This window comes from Mugil cephalus, chromosome 7 (assembly GCF_022458985.1).
Source record: "Mugil cephalus isolate CIBA_MC_2020 chromosome 7, CIBA_Mcephalus_1.1, whole genome shotgun sequence".
Classification (NCBI taxonomy): Eukaryota; Metazoa; Chordata; class Actinopteri; order Mugiliformes; family Mugilidae; genus Mugil; species Mugil cephalus.
In genome coordinates, this window is record NC_061776.1 from 13034551 (window position 1) to 13055238 (window position 20688).

The 20688-nt window shown below is 46.9% G+C and overlaps 1 protein-coding gene across 6 annotated transcripts in view; it reads right to left on the reverse strand.

The window, feature by feature from the left end:
- Positions 1-3398: 3398 nt before the first annotated feature.
- Positions 3399-20688, reverse strand: part of greb1l (GREB1 like retinoic acid receptor coactivator) — a 38821-nt gene continuing 21531 nt past the window's right edge. For 4 of the 6 annotated variants that reach the window (XM_047590122.1, XM_047590126.1, XM_047590125.1 and 1 more), the window contains exons 7-34: positions 20556-20678; positions 18647-18769; positions 17463-17600; positions 17238-17363; positions 16566-16703; positions 15691-15876; positions 15205-15504; positions 14979-15107; positions 14347-14481; positions 13981-14181; positions 13675-13855; positions 13020-13209; positions 12251-12387; positions 11814-12156; positions 11052-11167; positions 10692-10924; positions 9949-10514; positions 9382-9487; positions 9140-9286; positions 8913-9052; positions 8628-8789; positions 8323-8527; positions 7422-7587; positions 7098-7325; positions 6871-7012; positions 6582-6782; positions 6005-6143; positions 3399-5796 (exon numbers count right to left, since the gene is read on the reverse strand). In XM_047590122.1, coding sequence (XP_047446078.1) covers positions 5633-5796; positions 6005-6143; positions 6582-6782; positions 6871-7012; positions 7098-7325; positions 7422-7587; positions 8323-8527; positions 8628-8789; positions 8913-9052; positions 9140-9286; positions 9382-9487; positions 9949-10514; positions 10692-10924; positions 11052-11167; positions 11814-12156; positions 12251-12387; positions 13020-13209; positions 13675-13855; positions 13981-14181; positions 14347-14481; positions 14979-15107; positions 15205-15504; positions 15691-15876; positions 16566-16703; positions 17238-17363; positions 17463-17600; positions 18647-18769; positions 20556-20678 — 5165 coding nt within the window. In that variant the 3' untranslated portion in view covers positions 3399-5632. The remainder of the gene's footprint in view (positions 5797-6004; positions 6144-6581; positions 6783-6870; positions 7013-7097; positions 7326-7421; positions 7588-8322; positions 8528-8627; positions 8790-8912; positions 9053-9139; positions 9287-9381; positions 9488-9948; positions 10515-10691; positions 10925-11051; positions 11168-11813; positions 12157-12250; positions 12388-13019; positions 13210-13674; positions 13856-13980; positions 14182-14346; positions 14482-14978; positions 15108-15204; positions 15505-15690; positions 15877-16565; positions 16704-17237; positions 17364-17462; positions 17601-18646; positions 18770-20555; positions 20679-20688) is intronic. The other 2 variants (XM_047590127.1, XM_047590124.1) reach the window with 1 other exon arrangement.

Here is a 20688-nt window from a genome sequence, read left to right on the forward strand (position 1 = left end):
CTACTGCATGCACTTTTTATTTTGACCCCCCCACACACACACACCAAATAGTTTTAAAAATGTATTATAAGGAGTATAATACGTCAGTTACAAGGAATGTAAAGTTGCACTATTTTAGTTGATAACACCACGCCTCTAATTCCTGAATGCAAGGCACTTCATTTCACTCGAGATATGAAAGTATATCCCAAAGGCTGACCACAGCAGTATGTAAATTTCTGCAAGGTTTACTTTGTGGGGAAAAAAAAAAAAAGCTAAGTTGTGTGTAAGTAAGTCTGAGGGGTGCTAGATACAGTGGTGTGAATGAAGTAATGCACATGGCAGGGCAGAGAGTGTACATATTGTCTGTGTGATCTGACGCGGTAGATGTTGCTTTACAAGATGCATAGCTTGTATCGTCAGCGGAACCTGGTTCTCCAGTCACCTTTTGTTCTCTTTCGCCAACAATGATCAGTGGGCTGGCTTCCGCGTTTGAGTTGGCATCAGTGAAACAGGCAGAACTGACTTGGGGCCAGACTTTCATTAATGCACTGCATGAGGGATTTTTGACTTCCTGTTCCTGTGGAATTTTTAGTGTTTGTTTGTTCTGCCAAGTGTCCATCAAGTAGCACGTGTCTCATCGCCGTCACCATGTCCTGGACCTTAACGTCGCTCTGTAATCTGTAGCACAAAGGACATGTTTTATTTTTATTTTTTGTGTGTTTTTGTTTTGTTTTTTCATAGAATGCTGCGTTTCATTTTGTACACTATGTAAAATGAACCAATTTATTGTGCAGCAATAAGATTTTAAATTTTAAAAAATGACCTATATAGTACAAGTACTAGTATATTCACGTTACCAACATGAGTGTAATATGCTGTATTTAATAAACCATGAAACGAGATCCATTTGTCTCCAGTGTTTGTGCTTGCAGTGCGTTTTCTCTGCTGAGTTTATTGGATTGCTAAACTGACCAAGGGGTTAGAATAATTGACTTCCGTTGCCTTTTGTCAGCACTTCTTTACTAAAAAAAATAAATAAATTGGGATTTAGATTTGTGTCTAAATACTGATGATAGCCAGAATACGCAGTCAGATGCTCATCGGTCACTCAAGGTGTTCGGCCTCTTCATCCGTCTCCTTAAGGCAAGGCATTGGAAAAGTCTGCCATTTGAGCTGGCTTACTTCATGACCAGCGCGCCACCTCAGGCTTACACTCACTCTCCTCTCACGTCGCAGTATTGGGTTCTGGTCCCTGGCATTGACTCACTCCACACTCACGGGCTTAGCCGCTAATAGGAAATGCATCGCTGCAGCAGTGGATGTGATCCACCAACGGCAAACTGTAATCCCAAAGCACTCCACTTACCTAACAACCCCCCTCCAGTAAGCCCACAGACAGATGAGCTTTGGTTTTAGCTAGATGCTTTATGGAAGCCTGAGAGTAATTAGAGTAGACTGCCAAGAGGGATGAGTAATATACTCTTGGCTACTACCAATGAGAATTGATATTATGTGACAGGAATCCCCTCCATAAAAAATGTTGATGTCTCTGTTCATGTGCATGACACACTTAGCTCACCAAGCCAACAATGTTTTTGGTATTAAATGAAACATTTCTCTGTGATATTCAGAAAGTCGAATTTGGAGCATAGCTCAATTAAGCTGTGCATGTAAACCCATGCTTGAAATTCGACTTTCTGGATGCGGTTCTTGTTCCAGTTAACATTAAAATGGAGAAAATCGAATAACTGACAGGAACGTGTCCTCCTCCTCCACACTAGGTGGTGATATGTGTCTTGTCAGAGGGTTAATACGGCCCCCTTTCCGTTTGACCTAAACAACAACCAGTTGGATAATACTTCAGCTTTTTTAATATCGTACATAACGTGCACGCTACTGATGGTGCAGTTAAGATGGCGCCGTCCCCCAGGTGGTTCTTCTATAGGTAAAGGTGCCAGATCTGGTCAGCTGAGTGTCCGGTGCTTCCAGATGACGTCACGATGTAGGGGATGTTGACGTCGCACTTCATGTTTATGGTTGGACTACAGGAGGAAGTGGAAGAGAGGTTAGCAGTTAGCGGTTGTTATCGAAGCAGAGCAACTTATCGGTTTTGTTTTGTCCTTTTAATAAATAGAAACTTCTTAAATCCTTCTGCGTCTACAAATTACAAATTTTCATTACTTTATCTTTTACGTTTGAAAAATGTGCCATCGTAGTTTTTGCGTTTTGTGGATAAGGATAAGGAGAACTCCAATTTTAGTCCGAGTAACATGTCTACATGCACTTAAATTGTCCAGTTAAAGTCAGATTAAGGCAATCATTTGTGTTTTTCACATGCATGTAAACGCACTGGGATACGTGCTATTTTCTTGTTTGCCCTCAAAGGGTTCGCTTAAAGGCAAAAAGGTCATATTAAAAAAGTCACACCAGGATTCTGTGTCGCTCAGGAGAAGCCAATATCTACACTTTGTATGTTAGTAGTCATAAAGCAGTCAGTTAGCCCTTTGCACACTTTATGAGTATTAGAATTCGCTCTTTTGTCAAAAATAAATTACTTGGGACATTAAAATGTGTCGAGGCGACCCTCTCTCTCTCGAGCACCGTGCACTGTGTCTTTCTCCTTTTCCCAAAACAGCAATTATGAGGTGCAAGAATCAGCATGCCCGCCCTCTCTCTTTATCCTGGCAGCAGCCGGATGAAAATAGCCCTCGTGTTATATCACACAGGGGTTGTAGGTTGATGGAAAGTGTGCGCTAATATTACCTAACCGGAGCTGAAATAGCACCATCCAGCAATGCCCCTGCGCACTCACGGCGATGCAGGAGAAGTTCCCGGCATTCACTCAGGAACCATTTCTCTTTTCGATTGTGTATCTCAGTGCTAGCACGTGTCCAGAGGTGAGATGCATATCGGGAGATATAGCTATAGGAAATGAGCAAGGGCCTGTGGTTTACTCCTTAGCAGGAAGAAATGGAGCTGAACACTTCGCTGAAGAGCCTTGTTAGTCACGGGGATGAGCTCGCATTTTAACGACGCCGCTTATGCTTTGTGTTCACGCACTTGAAACGCACTTTAAAACACTCAGCAGGAGAACAGCAGAGTCATTAAAGCGAGAGAAAATCAGAGCTTAGCCGAGCACTCCACTGGAGCCCGGCTGTCCGGCCTGTGGAAACGAAAGCGATACGATGTGTTCAGTGTCTCTAAGGGAGATTTCCAAAATTTGATTTCAGATTAGAGATGACGGTTTTAACTGAAAGGTTGCATTAGTAGTGGAGGTGTAATTAGTGTTTCACACCATCTCTACAACACCTATCCACCATAAATCCCAGGGCTTAGTCATGTTGCAGTTCTTCAGAGACAATGTCCACGAATCCACACAAAAAGCCGAGCGATTAAAAGAAAACAGAAACAGGAGATGATTTTAGAAGCCGTTTTATTACATTCATAATTTTTCAACAACAACAGCATGGCTCTAACGTCATTATATTATTCACAGCCTGCAACCACAACGGTAAACATGAGGTAGATCAACCAGGCACCAAGGCTACCACCGGGCTGCACATGGTCAGCAAACACATTTCAGTGAAGATTGTGAAAGCAAGTTGCATATTAAGATTTAAATTATCAAAGGAAAAAACAAAAAAAGAAAGACACATTCTACGGGCCACTGGAATTTGACAGATTTCTCGTCGTTACATTTGGACTAATTCTGGGGGTTCATTCGAGTATATTTTGTTTTTCTGGCAACTTGTATAGTGCAAGTTCACATTTCCTTCCCCCATTGACATTCAGTAGATTCAAGGATCATTCGTTCGGGTCTTGTGCAAAGCCTTCGTGGATGGTTTCGGACAGGGCGCGCCCTTTGATTTGAGCATGCCATCACATAAATATGATTATCAGTCCAAAAATGCTCGCCAAATAAATAAGAATCCCACATGGACTGATTCCCTTTTCTTTTTTTTTTGTTTTTTTTTTTACAGAAATGCGACACAAGAACAGAAAGGGATACAGATATATCTAGGTAGATTTTTCTTGCCTTTGCAACATAAAATGCAGAAAGACCAAAATAAACTGGCAAAAGTTACACATGACTAAAACAAAAAAACATCAGTAAACCTCCGCGGTTAGGGGATGATATAATATATTAATAATGTAAACAAAGCTTTAAACAGTACAGTAGTCCAAAATCCAATTTTCCCATCAAACAACTTTTCTACACCTCACAGTTTCTTCTTTGTTTTTTTTTCGTTTACGTTGGTCCGAAAAAATCAGCGTCTTGAGCAGTGACTGAAACATTGCTTAAGGCATATTCTTTGGACAACCCTGTGCACAAACATATAAAAACACTTAACTTCCAAGCATTTGAAGAATTCACCTGGTCAGCTGCCTTTACTCGGTTTATTTCAGGGAAAGGTCTGTTTAAGGTTTGTGGACATTAAGACTTCCAAACGTACAATGATGAGCCTCGGGAGGCAGAGGAGGTAACTGGCAGTGAGGGAGCTCAGGACTTTACGCGATCACAGCCAGTAAGTCGCACAAAAATGCAACATACGTCCATTGTTCGCTGTCTGATCAGCATTACGGACGAGTTGTAATAAGAAAACCCTGTGGCAAGTCCTCTGAGTCTGTCAGTATTTTAAGTAACAGACCAGCTTCACAGATACATACACAATCCGTGATTAAAAAAAAAAATCTACATTCTTGAAATGACATTCTTCCTCAGTCGTGAACAGTCTTTGGATAAATTTACACAAACTTCAGTCGTGTGGAAACCGAAACCACACTCATTTGTCAGAAAGATTATCGATGCCGTGTACATATTTCAGAGGCACGAGAGTAATAAACCTGTGCTGGGTCTTACAGGCGCCTGTTGCCCGGATCCCACATGTGTGACAACAGACTTTGTTGCCCGTCCGTGACAATGTAAATCAATATCGTGTGTTTTTCTTTAATGTGGTGAGCTGACATTTCATAGTGAATGAAGCCCCGTGGAGTTAGAGAGTCGGAGCAGGCGAGAGGGTTCGAGGAGAGCGAACGGGGGAAAAAAAAAAAGAGGCAAGGTGCAGCTGAGGACGTCTTTGGTGCCAACATAAGTTAATGCCAAAAATACACTGTGGCCTGGGAGAGAACCCTTTAAGGCGACCTCCCCTTGGATCTCCCATCTGAAACCCTGAGATAGACACATACGTCATTTTAAAGTCCATGTACACATACAATCTTCAAATAGTCACATTATCGATCGGGGGAGAAAAGCGTCCGTTTTTTTTGCAGAAATACAACAAATACAACAACGAAACAAATATAGTGTTCGATTTCAGCCTTTGCTTTTTCTCCCCAGGCAAAGTCAGTAGAATACAATCTTGAGTGGAGACGAGCTCGGCGTGAAAGTTAAAAGCGTCCACCGAGCCCGTTCGGGGCCAGGCATAGTGCACTGTGGTAGCGCAGGATGGGAGGGAGAGCCACAACGCGGAGCCATGTGTCCTCTTGTGGGCCTCTTCGGACCTTCGTGCTCCAGTGTTACCTCCCCCTCCCTCCTCCTCTTGCTCTGGCAAGAATTGCAATTGCTGGATGGTTTGCAATCCAAGCGACCCTCATTTTTTTTTTTCAGATTATGCTTCTTCCAGCAGATCAGTAGACTTGGCGGCCGGGTTCAAACGTGGCGGCCGGTCAGAAAGTAGAGCGGGCGATCCTCGCTGCAGTTGGCCGTCTGAAACTCGTCGCGCAGGCGGAACTGCCACTCGTCCTCCAGCTCTAGTCGGACGATGGTCTGGCGCAGGGAGCTCCGGTCCTGGCAGATCACACAGAGGGTGGCACCTGTGGACGCAACCAGGGTCAGAATTTAGACACGTCTGTGAAGATCCTCAGTCATCCAGGTCACGGTATCTCTAAACAGTAGAGCTAAAAAAACCAAGGCAGCACCACTCATCTGAGAGACTCATTGAATGTGTTGCCACTGCGCAACATAAATCAGCCGAGCAGTACAAAGCAATGGAAGTGTTAACAGTAGCCGGTGCTGCATCACCTTTGAGGAAGCGGAATTTCTTGAGGAGTCCAGAGACGACGAAGGAGTCGCAGAGGTAAAGCAGCAGGCCGCTGAACACCAGGCCCTGGTGGTTCAGGTTGGTGGAGTGTGGACGAGAGTTGATGTAGCACACCGAAATCTGCGACGAAACGGACAGGGAGATTCGTTTAATTTCAAACCTAAAGCCATACGGGGGCACCTGTACAGAATATTCACAGGGTGCATCGTCTGCGAAAGTGGAAAACACAAACAAAAGTACAGTGTGTGCATTGTTGGCATCTGTTGTCTGCACATGTGCGTCGATGCAGGTCAGCGTGTTCTGCTCTAAGCAGATGGCTAAGTCACGCAACATGTTTCTCTGTGGGTAAACACATTGCGCTAATCGTTTTTCCTAAGTTTTTGTAAACTTTAGATTTGAGGACGGATGTACAGTACGGTGTGTGTAAAGTTCAGGAGGTCAGGGGAACAAATGTATTCACTTTCACTGCAGCCTCTCTGTGCGCTAAAACTGTGTGATGTGAACGATGCTAATGGGCTTCTCTCCTGCTATCGGCCGCAACCTCCCGGGAGTTCCTACCTCCGGGCTGAGGTTGAGGTAGCTGTCGATGGACAGAACTGGGTTGTTTCTGTTCTGAACAGCCTTTGGAAACAGTCTGTGACTGCAGCTCTGCAGGAACCTTTCCAGCAGGAACTGGGCCGGGGCGTCCAGGAGGGTCTGCTCGCTGTCTGGGGCGCAAACATACTGTGACGGGCTGATTGGAGCGGGGTTTTCTATTCCCTGGAGAGAGAAGCAAGAAGTTTAGGGTTACACCGTGTTCTAAAAAAAAAAAAAGGCTCTAAATGCTCTAAATGGTGCTGGCACTCACCATGAGCTTGGGTTTAACCAGGAAGTCTTTATTCCCCCCGACTGGAATGTGTTTTTTCATCATGCAGAAGTTGTTGAAGCGGCACAGCAGCAGCCCGCTGCTATTAACCCTTAGGTTGAAGTCCACCTCCTCGCAGCCATACCTGCACGGGACAGGAAGAACGCGTTGAACGATAAAGACACAACTAGCGTCACCGACTCACCGTGGCTGTCGTTCTACAAACCCACCGGTTCAGGTCATACTGGACATTCTGCGTCAGGTCCACGTTGAGCATGACAAAGTCGTGGAGGTGACATCGGCTGAACGGGCTGCTGGGAGGCCTGCGAGCCAGGCCGCTGCTCCACTTGCGCGTACCGCACAGCGCGTACAGGGAGATCTTCGGCGTGTTCTCCATGTGCTGCAGCACCGTTTTCAGAGACACGTTGGTGACAGTCGAGCCCCCCTCCGGCGTCTCGCTAAGGATTTAAGCAAAGGGAGTTTAACGGAAACATACTATCGGCCGACTACAGCTGCAACGAAGGCGACTGTAACTTTCACAGAAACCTCATTACCTTCCGTCCGCTGGCGGCTGGTGGGCGTTCCACAGCACGCAGGTGTCGTCCATCATCACGATGAAAGGCCACACATCTTGCCTCTTGATGCCCTGCTCCTCCAGACGATTTCTCTCCAGCTCCAGGTTATGGTACGACAGCTCTTTGATCATGAAGCGGGCCGCGCCTTGAACGGGACAGGACCGTTATTTGTTTCACCTCGATCACGTCATTAAATAAAATTGTTATACCTGAAATGTCCTTTGGCCTAAACACGCTGCTGGAGGGGTGAGAAGCTATATTCACGCGGCGCCCACATGCGTTACAATTGTACGGTTTTAAAAGGGCTACAGGTCTCACTCTGTGAGGTGTGTGTGAATGATGTTTACGCATCCAGTACAATGGTCAAACCTGAGCAGTAATATTAGCAGGCAGGGTCATAGAAAGGCCACTCCTAGACAAATGTACTTTCGTTGCACCCATTTCAGGCAGGCCATACATACATTCGATTGGCTATCTGACAAATCAGCCTATTGTGCTGTACTGTTTGCAAACTTAATGGCTCTATCACATTGGCCGAGATAGCGTTTAACCTTTTGCCTGCAATAGGTAAAGTGTAAAACGTGACTGCAATAGAAAATATGTGGCAAGGGTGGCTCATTCGCTGTGATAAATCACTCATTCTCAGCAGAACGATAAGCTGCAAGGTGCAGAGCAAGGACTTTTGCCCACTAGTCGTGTTGTGGAGTAACATCTCTGCACGTGGTTTGTTTGTAAGGCACATAAGCAAACCAAGCTCTACTGGTTTAAAACGATTCCACTAAAAAAAAAAAAAAAAAAAAGTGTAACAATTTTTTTCTGTAGCCAGAAAAAAAAAAAAAAAAGGAAACAACAATCTTTTTTGAGCCAGTAAGCTGCTCACCAACTCCAGTGTTGTTGAACATGGCAGGCAGGACGAGCAGGATGTGGTTGGGCCAGTACTTCCTGTAGAGCGGCATCTCGAACTGCTTGATCACCAGGATGTGCAGGTGAGCGGCGCCCTCCATGGCGTGGAAAATGTTGAGCAGGCCGTGCTCTTGGCGCCCCGTGGTCGGGGTGAAGACGGGGCTCTTCAGAAGATCGGGGTCCTGCAGACAGGAGAAAGGGGGAAGGGAGTCGAAACCCGTGAGCGTCGACTCATTCAAGGGACGCACGCGGCAAAACTCTCCAGGCTTCGCGTGCGCATACCTTGGTGGAGACCAGAGGCAGGCGCATGCTCTCCAGGTGGCTGCCCTGCTGGCTGAAGACAAAGTGCTGCTCCTTGGCTTTGGGAATGACGAACTGGAGCTGGACCTCCTCCCCCAGCATCGACGAGCAGAAGGTGAAAGCGTGGAAGGTGCACTCAGACAGCTACGACACACGCATGCACACATTATTAAGAGAGAGCTCAGCATCGGGCTTCAACTATCTGGAACAAGGCGGCAGGTGAGTGCGTCACGTGTTTGCTGTGAGTGTGTCTTCCCCGTATCTCACCTGCGTGGCGGGCCCTGCTTCACAGTAGTGGTGACACTGCTCACAGTGGTGAAACGCATTGTGGGCTGCGAACCTGCTCAGCCGTATGGACTTGGTCACTCGTTTGGCCGCCGCTTGGCTCTCTCCTTCTTGCTTAAAATCTGCACACACATTGAGCTCACGTTAATTCACAACCGCGTTGTTTAAATGCCGGTTTAAATGCTTAGGACAACCACGTTTCTCCCGACCTCTTAAGCTCCTTGGCATCTTGTCAGCGTAAACGGAGCTGGCCTTCCTGAACTTAGGATCTCTGGGGTTGGGGTCGAACGGCAGCTTGCGCACTTCCTCGACGTCGGGCCACTGGGTGTTCACCGGGGCCGCGTCCTCCGACGTTTCTGCAGGTCGGAAAGGAGACGAAAGCATGAAATCTCGCTGTAGTCCATTCTGCGGATCCCGTGGAGTCGATCCGTTGAGGTGCGATCGTCCTCACCTTCCTCCCCGTCCTCCTCCTCGTCGTACACGTCCACCTCCAACAGCCTGATCAGCATGCGGAACAGGATACGCAGAAACTGCAGGTAGGCACCGGTTTTTCCGACCTTGCCAAGAACAAGAAACACCGATGTGAATGTTTTATTGCATTGAAAGGTGCGTCATCAGTGAAAGCAACAAATGCAATATGATATCTAACTTTTGTAAGCAGCAAAAAAAAAAGAAATAATCCATTAAAATTGATGCAGGGTTTCCGCAGGAAATTTAAGACTTTTTAAGACCGTTATGGGTTAAATTTAAGATCCACACTGAGGAAAATCAGAGACCTAGAGTTACTTTCAAAGTTACCCCAACCACCACTTCAAGGTCTCATTTGTAGTTTTCTTTCTGTGTACTGCTAATAGTTATATTTCACAAAGAACTACACGGAACTAACTGTAAATGCCACCAACGCAATGAAGCAATAAATGGACATAAGGATTTAAAACTCGATTAAGTCTGATTTAAATTTTAGATTTTTTAAGACTCCCTCATCAGGTTTGTTATTTTAAAATTAAAGTTTTGTTACCTGCGGGGGTCCACTGAGCAGCAGGCGTCGAGGATGCGGCACAGGCGGCGCCTCATAATCAGCATGATGCTGTCTGGCGATGGTCCACTGGCGGTAGTACGTGCTCTGCTCTGCCCCCTGCAGGTCGTGGCCGATAACGGGCCTCAGAGGACTGCTCCAGGCCACGTCCGCGTGAGGCAGCAGGGAGTAGGAGCTCAGCTGACTCCCCGACTCCCCCGAAAGCAGGTTGTACGCCGCCCTGGACATGATGACCGTCCGCGGCGACACTCTGGTGGACTTGGGCCCTCGGCCGCACTGCGTGGACTGGCTGGGCCGCTGCGTGGAGGAGGAGGACGGCGACGGGGAGGACGACGACGAGCCGGAGTACAGGGACGGGGGCGCCTTGCAGGCTTTGGAAGAGTTGGAGGCGAGCTGGCTCCCCAGAGAGTCGCACTCCTGCTTGAATTCTTGCGTGGCCGTGCCCACCTCCGAGGTGGCGCCGACTTCGGATTGAGACGTGGAGGCGGAGGGCTTCTGGAAAGAGTCGGCAACGTCTGAAGAGCTAACACCATTCTCTGCCAAGGAGCCTGACACGTACAGAATAAATCAGCAACGTTATCTGTCAGATCAAGGTTTCAGTTTTACAAAAAAAAATGACGAAAATGATGCATAATGCATACAGGCCAGATAGCTTCTCTACTATTAATCTCTCCTGTTGTATTGTGCTGGGTGCTTTAATCCTCCTGTATTTCACACACACTCACCAGAGGTTCTGGTTGCAGCGCTACCGTTGCTCTGAGGTCTTTCCAGCTCATCTCCATCATTCAAACTGGTAGTGGCCTTCTCTCCCTCTGATTCTCGAGGGGCCACGTCCTTTTTAGGCTCCTGCATCACACCCATGGACACATAGGTGCAGGCCAGACCCACCTCCTGCTCCAGGGCCGTTCGGGTCAGGTAGCTGGAGTCTATGAGACGCAGGTCGCTGTATTTCAGAGACCTGGAAGAGTTCGTAGATGGAGATTGTTGAGTATTTTTTTTTTCTTTAAGTTTACCTTTTATTAAAGAGCTTAAAGTGAGGAGTTAAAGTAAGAGTGGTGGTGGTGTAGTGTGACGTAGGAGATTACCTGGGGAAAGTCTCTCCCAGAGGGTCTTTCCCCGTGAGGATGACGATGCAGGGCAGCCCTTCCAGATCCTCGTAGGTGTGCGGTACCCAGTCCTCATTCTCACAGCCTCGCCACGCCTGCAGTGAAACACAGTTAGTGGATAAAGTTTAGTCTTCAGGTAAGGATAGGTTGGTTACAACTTGGCCAGCACTGGATCTGGATATCGAGGGGTTTCAGCAGTCAGACAATGATAGAACTGCGTTTGCATGAATAAAACAACCCGGATTGTTTACATTTCTGCGTAACACTCCCCGCTTCCTAAGAATCCTTCAACCTGACTTATTCATACACCTTGTTCGAGACTGCAGAATAAAGCTTGATATGCAAACTTAAAAAAAGGCCTCATGTGCAGCTTTTAGTGCAAGTATAAGTTCTGCAAAGTCACAAACACTGCAGGCTTCTGCCAAACGAAATTCCTCTCTCTGACATCGCATGGCCTCTCCCTATTATATAAGAGGCCAATCACGATTTTGTGTTTCATGGTGGTTTACAGAAAAGAGATCAATGACTTCTGAGAATAACGAAACAGACTTCTCTGGAAAACCCCAGTTTCACCCACCAACCCTGATTTCCATTCAAACTCATGGATCTGATTTCCCTGGCGGCATCTAGGCCAGAGAAGCTCCGGCGGCTTTGTTTAAATATTTAAAATGTTCGGCAGAAAACACAATGATAAGGAATGAAGGAATGAGCTCTGTGACTCTGGCGTCACGTCGTTCTCACCCTGAGGCGGTTGGTGAAGTTTCTGGGCAGGTTGATCTCGGAGGCGGGGCTTCCCAGCAGCACCGCGAAGCACAACTGGAGTCCCAGCTTGTCCCTCACGTCCTCCAGCCTCTCCCGTGCCAGCATCGCAAGCTGCAGCGAGGGGACGCGGACCAGCAGCATGTGGCCGCGGCCCTGAGAGCCCTCTCTGCTCGGAGCGTTGATTAAGTCCTCCACCATGGCCAGGGTCTCGGGGGTTATGTGGTCCCTCAGGGACGGAGAGGAGGTCAGAGCCATCATGGCCTCTGTGTACTGCTGAATCAGCAGATAGCTGCGGATCACCATGCTGTGTAGGTGGGGGTGTCTGGAACACACATCAGACAGTCGGCACGTTTGAGATTTACAGACGAGCATGATGTTATTTCTGTAGCGATTTATTTATCAGCTTTGACTCAAACCTTTCCAGCAGAGTGTGAACCATCTTCTCAAACGCATCATCGCAGCGCAGGATTGGGCTGGCCACACCCCACTGCAGGGAGCTGCTGTAGTCCCTCAGGCCAAAGTAGACCAGCTCATTAGCAGACTGCTCCCTCTGCTGGAAGGTAAGGATACCAACATGACACAGAGTCAGCTACAGGTAGAGAATAGCAACGGCAAATACAGCATCAACCATTATTCCACATGGTGAGAACGGCTATAGAGACCATATTTTAACATACAGTCATCACTGTTTAAAACACATATAGTGCATTTAAAAGCATAACTTTACTATTACAAGTAGGTGAACACCCTAAACCACCAGTTTTTAACACAATATGCACAATATTCAGTCTGAACCTCATTGTTTTTTTTGTTTTTGTATTTTCCCGTCTTATAATGTTTCCCACCATCTTTGACTTGTGATTCCTTAAATGATCTAATCTATGTTTTAATATTTAACTGGACAGGATAACGTTTAATGGTTGTGCAGTGCAGTTCACGTCCAGCAGGGGGAGTAGCTGGACCACAGTTGAAGTAAGTCGTCCTGTACTGCAAAATCTACCTATATACTTAAATCTAAAATATCTCTTGCACGATAATTATAACGCATTGTAACCTATCTAGAAATCTAGAAATAAGCATATTATTATAATGGCATCCTATAGTGATGCATTAGCAGGTGCTTTTCTTGCAACTTCAGGGCGTCTGAGGCTTTTGGGGGGTAAAGAGAAAAAAAGAAATACACACCAGACTTTCACTGGTCGGCCAGTGGACTTCATTGTGGATGCTGATGCGGGACTGGTGGGTCTGCAGGGTGTGAGGGAAGCAGCTGACCTGCAGAACCAAGAGATTCGTGGCCTCCAAGACTTCCTGGCAGTTCACCACCCGGTCAGCCAAACCCTGCAGCTCCCCGTGGCACACAGAGCCTGACAGGGCACTGGAAATGGGAGTAGAAAGAAGTTGAGGATATTTTTAGCACCTAGTGTTCTCCTAGCATAGCCATTAACAGTGTTTTTACTGGTCAAAGTGCCCAGTGTGCGGTAGGTCATTCCCAAGATAAGTCCACAGGAAAACAGGAAGTGAACTATTTTAACTAGTAGTCCAATATCCATGAGAAGCACGGCTAAATTTAAATAAAGACAAACTGCCCTCTCGTAGAGTCTGGCCTACATTTAACCAAAAATTCAAGGTTACAGACACTGTGGTGTGTTTGTTTTCCCATTTTGTGCAGCTGTTCTTCTGTCTCTGCTATAATTGGCGAACAAGCACAGTCCAAGGCTACATGCTCAGCCATAACAACTCCTCCGTCCACACGGCTTTCAGAATATAAACAGAGCAAACACATAGCCAGTTCTCAAAATATTTTCCGGCGACTTCCTGCGTTTCCAGGGGTCGTCTTTACCTCGTGAGGTCGACGTGCGAGTTGTCGTGAATGAGGACGAACAGGGTGTATGGGTTCTGTTTGACTTTCTTCATGAAGGCCTCCATCTTGGCGTGGACGTCCGCGTCCAGACGCGCCACGTACCTGTCTGACTTCTGGTGGGCTGTGAAGGCGTCTTCGTTCCCCAGGTCCAAGAGCACGCCTGGACCCAGACACAGGGAACGGTGAACTCAACTGGTTAATGCTGTAATGACTTCAACGAGGCTGGCGACGTTTCAGCTGGGGGAAAGGTCACCCATGAGCTGACGAACGCTCTTAAAAACATACCTGATTGTCGGATGCGCTGTGCCGTCTGGTGCACCAGAATGTGAGAGGGCGGAACCAAAACAAGGAAGTCCACCTTGCAAAAGCGACCCAGGTCGAGGTTCTGGGTGCCCGAGTCGGCGATGGAGCAGACTTGGGAGAGGAGGCTACGGGCCACGCTCAGCTGGGCCGGATAGATCTGGAAGACCTTACTCAAAAGCTCTGCTGCGGGAACACAAAATAAACAGCAAGTGCATCAGCAAAATTTGTGTCAGACACCGGTTAAATTCAGAGAGGTCTCCACGGTGCCCTCATTTAAACCCAACCCCCACAGCTAATGAGCCAAACGCTTCAGTTTAGACAGCGGGTGCGCCCGGAGTGCAGTCCAACCTGTGTCTGAGGGTGGTGACATGCTGGCAGCCTCCTGGGAGTGGATGTGGTCAGTGACATCGCCCTGAAAGGGCTGGATGACCTGTCCTTTCCGTCTGCGTTGGTATCGTACCAGCTGCTTGTCAAGATTGTCCCCTAGAAACAACCAGTCACCATAGTCACACAGAGCCACAGAGCCAGGGTAACAAGTGCAACAGCTGTGAGCGAACCTGATATGATACGCAGCACAATCAGTACGGACATGTAACAGCAGAGTAACACATCGAGGAATAAACAAGGTTGTTTTTCTGGTCATAATTAAAACCGCCCTACTGCATTTTCATCTCTCTCCGTTGTGCAACTCACCGTTTAGATGATGTGTGTTATCCATCATTGAATCATGTTTGCAGATTATAGCTGCTTCATACACTCAGTAGCCATCATCCATGGTATTGTGAATTGTACATTTTTATCTAGACTATTTTATTTAATATCATTTGCACCTATTATCCTATTTATTATTTTACCAGTGTGTTTCTTTTGCACATGCAACTGAGTTACTGTGACCAAGCAATTTCCCTTGTGGATCTATAAAGTCTAAAAGCTTGTTTGCTCCCAGCGTGAACAGGATGTTTTATAGATGGAGAACTTACCTAGAGAGGTGGTTTTGAAGTGAGAAGCCAAGACACTGACTTTCCCTGTGATGAGTTCATAGCTGATTTCCTTCAAAAACTCATTCGTTGTCAGCATCCCCTCTGCTAAGGCCCGTGCCTGGTATCTTCCTGCATCCGACAGAGCAGTATAGATTACATAACTGGCGTGTTATAATGCTTCACAAATAAAAATGAAGTTATAACGCTGGCAGACTTAAAGACTTACCCAGAACAAGCACGCAGAACTCGCTGCCGCTCATTTTTGACGCACATATGATGACCACGTAGGTTGGCAGGCACTGCTGAGGGTGAGGGCCTTCGCTGAGGGAACGCAGCGACTCAGAAATGCCCTCGCCCAGAGAGTTGTGGGTAACCACTACTTGGACGCTGCCCCCGGAGACGCTCGCTTCCAGCCGAGCCAGCCAGGGGAGCTGGGACGAGGAGATAGCGGGACCGCCGGGGCAGCACAGCATGGCTTTTAAGACTATCTGCTCCAGCTCCTCCCTCAGAGGAATCTGCCCCGAACCTACAGGACACAAATGTGACATGAAAACCAAACACATGTTTAGTACGTCATGCACGACGGCTTCATGAGTCAAATGTTTGTTTTATCAGAACGAGGCACCGTTACCTCATCATCTACCCCATCACCCAGTTCAATATTTCCGTACAAGCACGCGCTAAATTTTAAAGATTTGCATCGGCTGCTTACCCAAACGTGCGAGATACTGCAAAGTGAGCAGGATCATGGTCTCCACGCTGAGCAACTGGCTGCTCTTGAGGCCCAAAGTCTCCAGGGTTTTTTCCGTAAGCTGGCTGCTCTTGTAGCAGCTCACCAGCAGGGGGCTCACCACTATATCTCCAACATTCCCGTAGAAATAAGGTAAAGTGCCATGTCCTAAAAAGAAAAGCCGCCGTTAGATAAGACAGAAACGTGCAGAGAAAAATAGCAAGTTACTGCAGCCTAACCTTCAAAACAAGCAAAATAAGTTGATATGACGTTATGCTTCTGAGAACCCGGTATAATACAGGTTCAACAGGTTGGTGTCTGTGTATAAAATTGTGCATTTTGACGTGCCATGCAGAAAAAAAATACTTAATATGCAGACTTAAGAGGCCATATTATGCTTTTTGTGCCTTAATGTGCAGCTTTTTGTGCACGTAAAAGGTCAAACGGATTTGCTCTCTTCCAAATCAAAACGTGCACTTCCTGAAACACTCCAGCCTATTCTTTCTGCTTCTTATCTACATCAACACGTTTGAATAATGCACCATCCAGCAGTTAGTTTGTGACAACACAAGCTCTGCAGGAAGTGGTTAACCAAAATACAACAGCGTGGGCCTGGTGACCAATCACAGCGGACGTGGCTCTGCTTCTCTTAAAGAGGCAGGAGCGAAAACGGATCATTTCAACCGGGGCTGCAGAGACGTGCTGCAGCAGTGCGCAGCGTGAGGAAGATAATTCGTTTTTTTAACCTGAACACATGGAAATCTATTCTAGCACACGACCAAAATACAACTATGGTGTTGTAATTGAGCATAATGTGACCTCTTTAAAAAAGGAGCTGGGTGGGGGGGGGCTTTTACCGATGAGGATGACAGGGCGAACTCCTGAAGAGTTGAGCAGGTTGTCGGGGACAATGACTGTCTCTCCTGCGGTAACCGGCTGGGGCTGTATGACACCTGCTACTGGTGGTTGAGGAGAAGACACTCCCAGCACAGAACCTGGCAAAGGAAACACACGTTACAGCTGCCGTTTGTCACAAAACACAGCCGAAAAGTATTTATAGTCATTGTATTGTGATCACAGACGTGTTGCCAATGGGAAAACAGAAAAAAAAAAGGTAATTTACTGTCTATAATTACAATTGCATAATGCAGCAGAGCTCCTTCAATCATGCAATTTTTTAAAACCGTGTCTGTACCAAACTGTCCAGCTCTATCTCCATGGAGATGCTGGGTGAATCATCCCTAACAACAGGAGAACGTCAGAGATGTCAGTGGCATACTCATCCCCAAACCGGAGGGAGGGGAGAGGAGAGGAGAGGAGAGGAGAGGAGAGGAGAGGAGAGGAGAGGAGAGGAGAGGAGAGGAGAGGAGAGTGGGGGAAAGATCTAAACAACATTCTGTGCTGCCAAGAGCAGAAAAACAAGGCCCGACGAGGTCGCTTCAGAATCCAGAGTCACACTGAATCAGCGCGTATTGTTGAATAAATTACAGCTGAGCGTGCTCCCCCGCGGCTTGGGTTAGGGAACGAACCTGGAGAACAAACTATCGGACGAATAGCTGGCACGGGGACGGCCGTCGGCGGGACCGGCACCAGCGAGCTGGGGTGCCAGCTCCGGTGGCGCTTCTTCGGAGGACCGGAGTTCATCGCAGACGACACTGAATGTGACACAGGAAATAAAACCAGAGCAGGGAAAACAGCGTAAAAAAATTGTGCTTCTACAAATATGAGACTTGACGCCAGAGAGACGGGCCTACCTGGACTGTCTCCCAAATCCGGAGTGCGATAGCCCTGACCCTGAGGTCCCAAGGAGACCTGGGAGGGGCTCAGTAAGGGAGGACGTCCATCAACACCCAGGCCATTAGTCGGTCCGTTCACCCTAAGAGCTGTGGGTACTGAAAACACAACAGTTGATAAAGACAGTGTTTTGATGATTCAGTAGTCTCCATCTAAGTTTTACCCCCCGTAGCCTGTCCCATTTCACCCGTCAGCTCGTCTTTTATACGCAGACTGTCCACATCCATAGCTATAGGTTGCCGTGGCGACCTTTATCCTCGTCTGGCCCTGTTTGGTTTTTTGGCTGCCTGCTCTGACCTCTGGCTTGTTTTGTGGATTTTGACAGATGCTCTCCCCCCTGGTTTGTGTCTGCCTCCCGCTGCGCCTATTTTGCGCCAGTCAATAAACCACCTTGCATCTGCTCCGTCCTGCCCACATGTGTCAGTATCTGACACGTTTCGTGACATTTCAGCCAGTGCTGAGACGGTTAGCGCTGCTCGCCACCAGCATGCCAACATTGACAAATGACTTGTTCCTGATAAAGGAAAATCTAATAAAACTATATATATATATGTGTGTTTACAGGTATCTTCAGAGAGCAGAGAATGAATGAAAATGAGTCAGTGCTAACACTTGGCTATTGATTTCCTATGAATCCCAGGGCCGTTGGGATTGAATATTTTCCCATCTCATATTCACTGTGTACGCAATACGCTAAAACATTGATTGTCATGCGAAGCCTCTGCTTGTCAATATCACAACCTTGTAAAAGGGCTAATGGAGAGCGAGGCCTTAAACAGTCATTACAGCATTTCTTCCTCCGCTATTGACCGGCGTGTTCACGCCGGCATGTGTTTGCGTGCGCATTGTTATGTGGGTGTGGGTGTGTGCCTAAGCTCATCGTAGAGGAGGTTAATCTCGGCTCCATTTGCCTTACGCTGAACCATGTAAAAAAAAAGAATAAATAAATAAATAAAAAACCTGTAGCTAAGCAACCTCATTCAGGATAAGGCCCATTAAAGTGATATTACAGTCTGGAGGGCAGAATTGTGGATGAGAGTTTAGATATTTCAGCATGCTGCCCCGGCCACACGTGGAATAAACTTAAACTGACGAGCTGATTAGTCGATCAGCAGCTGCAGATGGACCCAAAAGGAGTCTTCACCTATTGGTAGAGTCTTATTTCCGGGCGTGGAGGGCAGAGGTTTGAGGAAACTGCAATCCTTGACGAGGTCCTGACTCCCAAAGAAGACGGAGGACGCTTGCGTCGTTCTGGTGGGTGGAGAATCTAAAGATGAAAACAAAAGCTCGATATTAGGAAAAGACGTGAGCCACACACTGGCTCCCTGAGTTCTCTTGTCCGCTGACAGCCTGCACACATGGCAGATAGCTCAGAGGTGCAGCTTCACCACTCCCCTGATTAGTCATTTGCTTTACCTTTGACCTTCAATCAAATATCAAATACTCACAGGATCTGGTTTCCATAAAACGTCTATTGCACAACTTCAAACGGACCATAACTGCCCTTTTAAGTCAACATTTGAGGATAAACAGTCATTTGGTGCCGAGATTTCAGGTAAGAGTAATGTCAGCACAGAGGCCTCTGCTGGTTCAGAACAAATCCATACTATATAAGCCTAGGAGCTTTTTTCAATCAAAGAAAGAGCAGGCATCCTCGCTGTGAGAGGTCAGAGAAGAAAGAACAACATCTCCTCCTAGGAATTTTTTTAGCTCTTGGGCTTTATAAGATTGGAGCAAATTTGCTTCCTTTTCAACTAATGGTCAAAAATACACTGACATCAAATGCAGCAACTGCGATTAATAATGAAAACCCTAATGAAAAGGATATTTTCCGACCAAAAAGATCCTCCCTCCTCCTCCTCCATGTCATCGACTACAGCTGAATGCAGTCTAGTGGCGTCTGACTAAACTCACCTCACAAATTTCAGGGCTAAGCCACCGCAACCTGTCCCTATGGCAACAACATAAGCTCGCCAGCGGATGCAATAAGTCTTTGTAAATATACACCGCCTGGCCAAAAAACATTAAAAAAAAAAAAAATAGGTCACGCACTCTAATAATTCGTTGGACAACCTTTAGCTTTGATTGCAGCAGCCTTCGCTGTGGCATTGTTTCGAAAAGCTCCTGCAGTGTCACAAGATTTACTTGTGAAATGTGTGAAAATTATCTCTCATTCTCACTGAGCCACTCTTACACAATTTGAGCCCCTTGAATCCTGACATTGTCATCTTGTCAATATGACTGTACCTTCAGAGAAGGAAGAAAAAAATCCATTGCTGGAATAACCTGGTCGTTCAGTATATTCAGGTAGTCAGCTGAAATCATTCTTTGGACGTGATGTTTCTGAACCAACAGCAGCAAACCCCAGATCATAGCACTGATCTGGGGTTTGTACAGTAGGAACTAGGTATGATGGGTGCATCACTTCATCTGCCTCTCTTCTCACCCTGATGCCCCTTCACTCTGGAAAAGGGTAAATCTGGACTCATCAGACCACATGACCTTCTTCTGTTGCCCCAGACTTTATACTCCCTAGCCTTTTTTTTCAAAGCTCCAAAGTCCCAACAGTCCCAGCTCCCTTCACACTGTACACATGGAAACACTCTTGCTTTCACTATTAAACACAGCCCTGAGTTCGGCTGTTGTTTTTCTTCGATTTGATTCCACCAAACTTATAAGTGACAACATTTCTTCCTCAAAGACGACGGTTCCCCACTAACGCAGCGCTGGACGGTTCTTAACCCAGTTTTAGTAGTTCCTGCTTCAATCCCCTTAGATGTTTTCTCTGCTTGATGCATGCCAATGATCTGACCCTTCTCAAACAGACTGACATCTTTCCCATGACCACAGGATGTGTCTTTTCCCCATGGTTGCTTGCAGGAAATTTTAAGCTACTCGTTCAAATAACTTGTTGCCAGCTGAAAGATAATCACAACTTATCCAATAGGAGGCTCGTACCGGTTAAATCCAGTGCATAATTTACCAAGAGTATTGAAGTGTCCCTGAGGAGGACGACTCTCTTACAGCACGTGGATCACAAGTGTGTGTCTCACCTGAGAGGGAAAAGGGAGAGGAGCTGTGTCCACTGGTGCCTCCGTTCTCTTTACTGCTAATTGAGGAGGACGAGCTGGGTTTGGAGGTCGACGCGCTGCTGGAGAACGGACGGGTTTTGCTGTCTGAGGACGC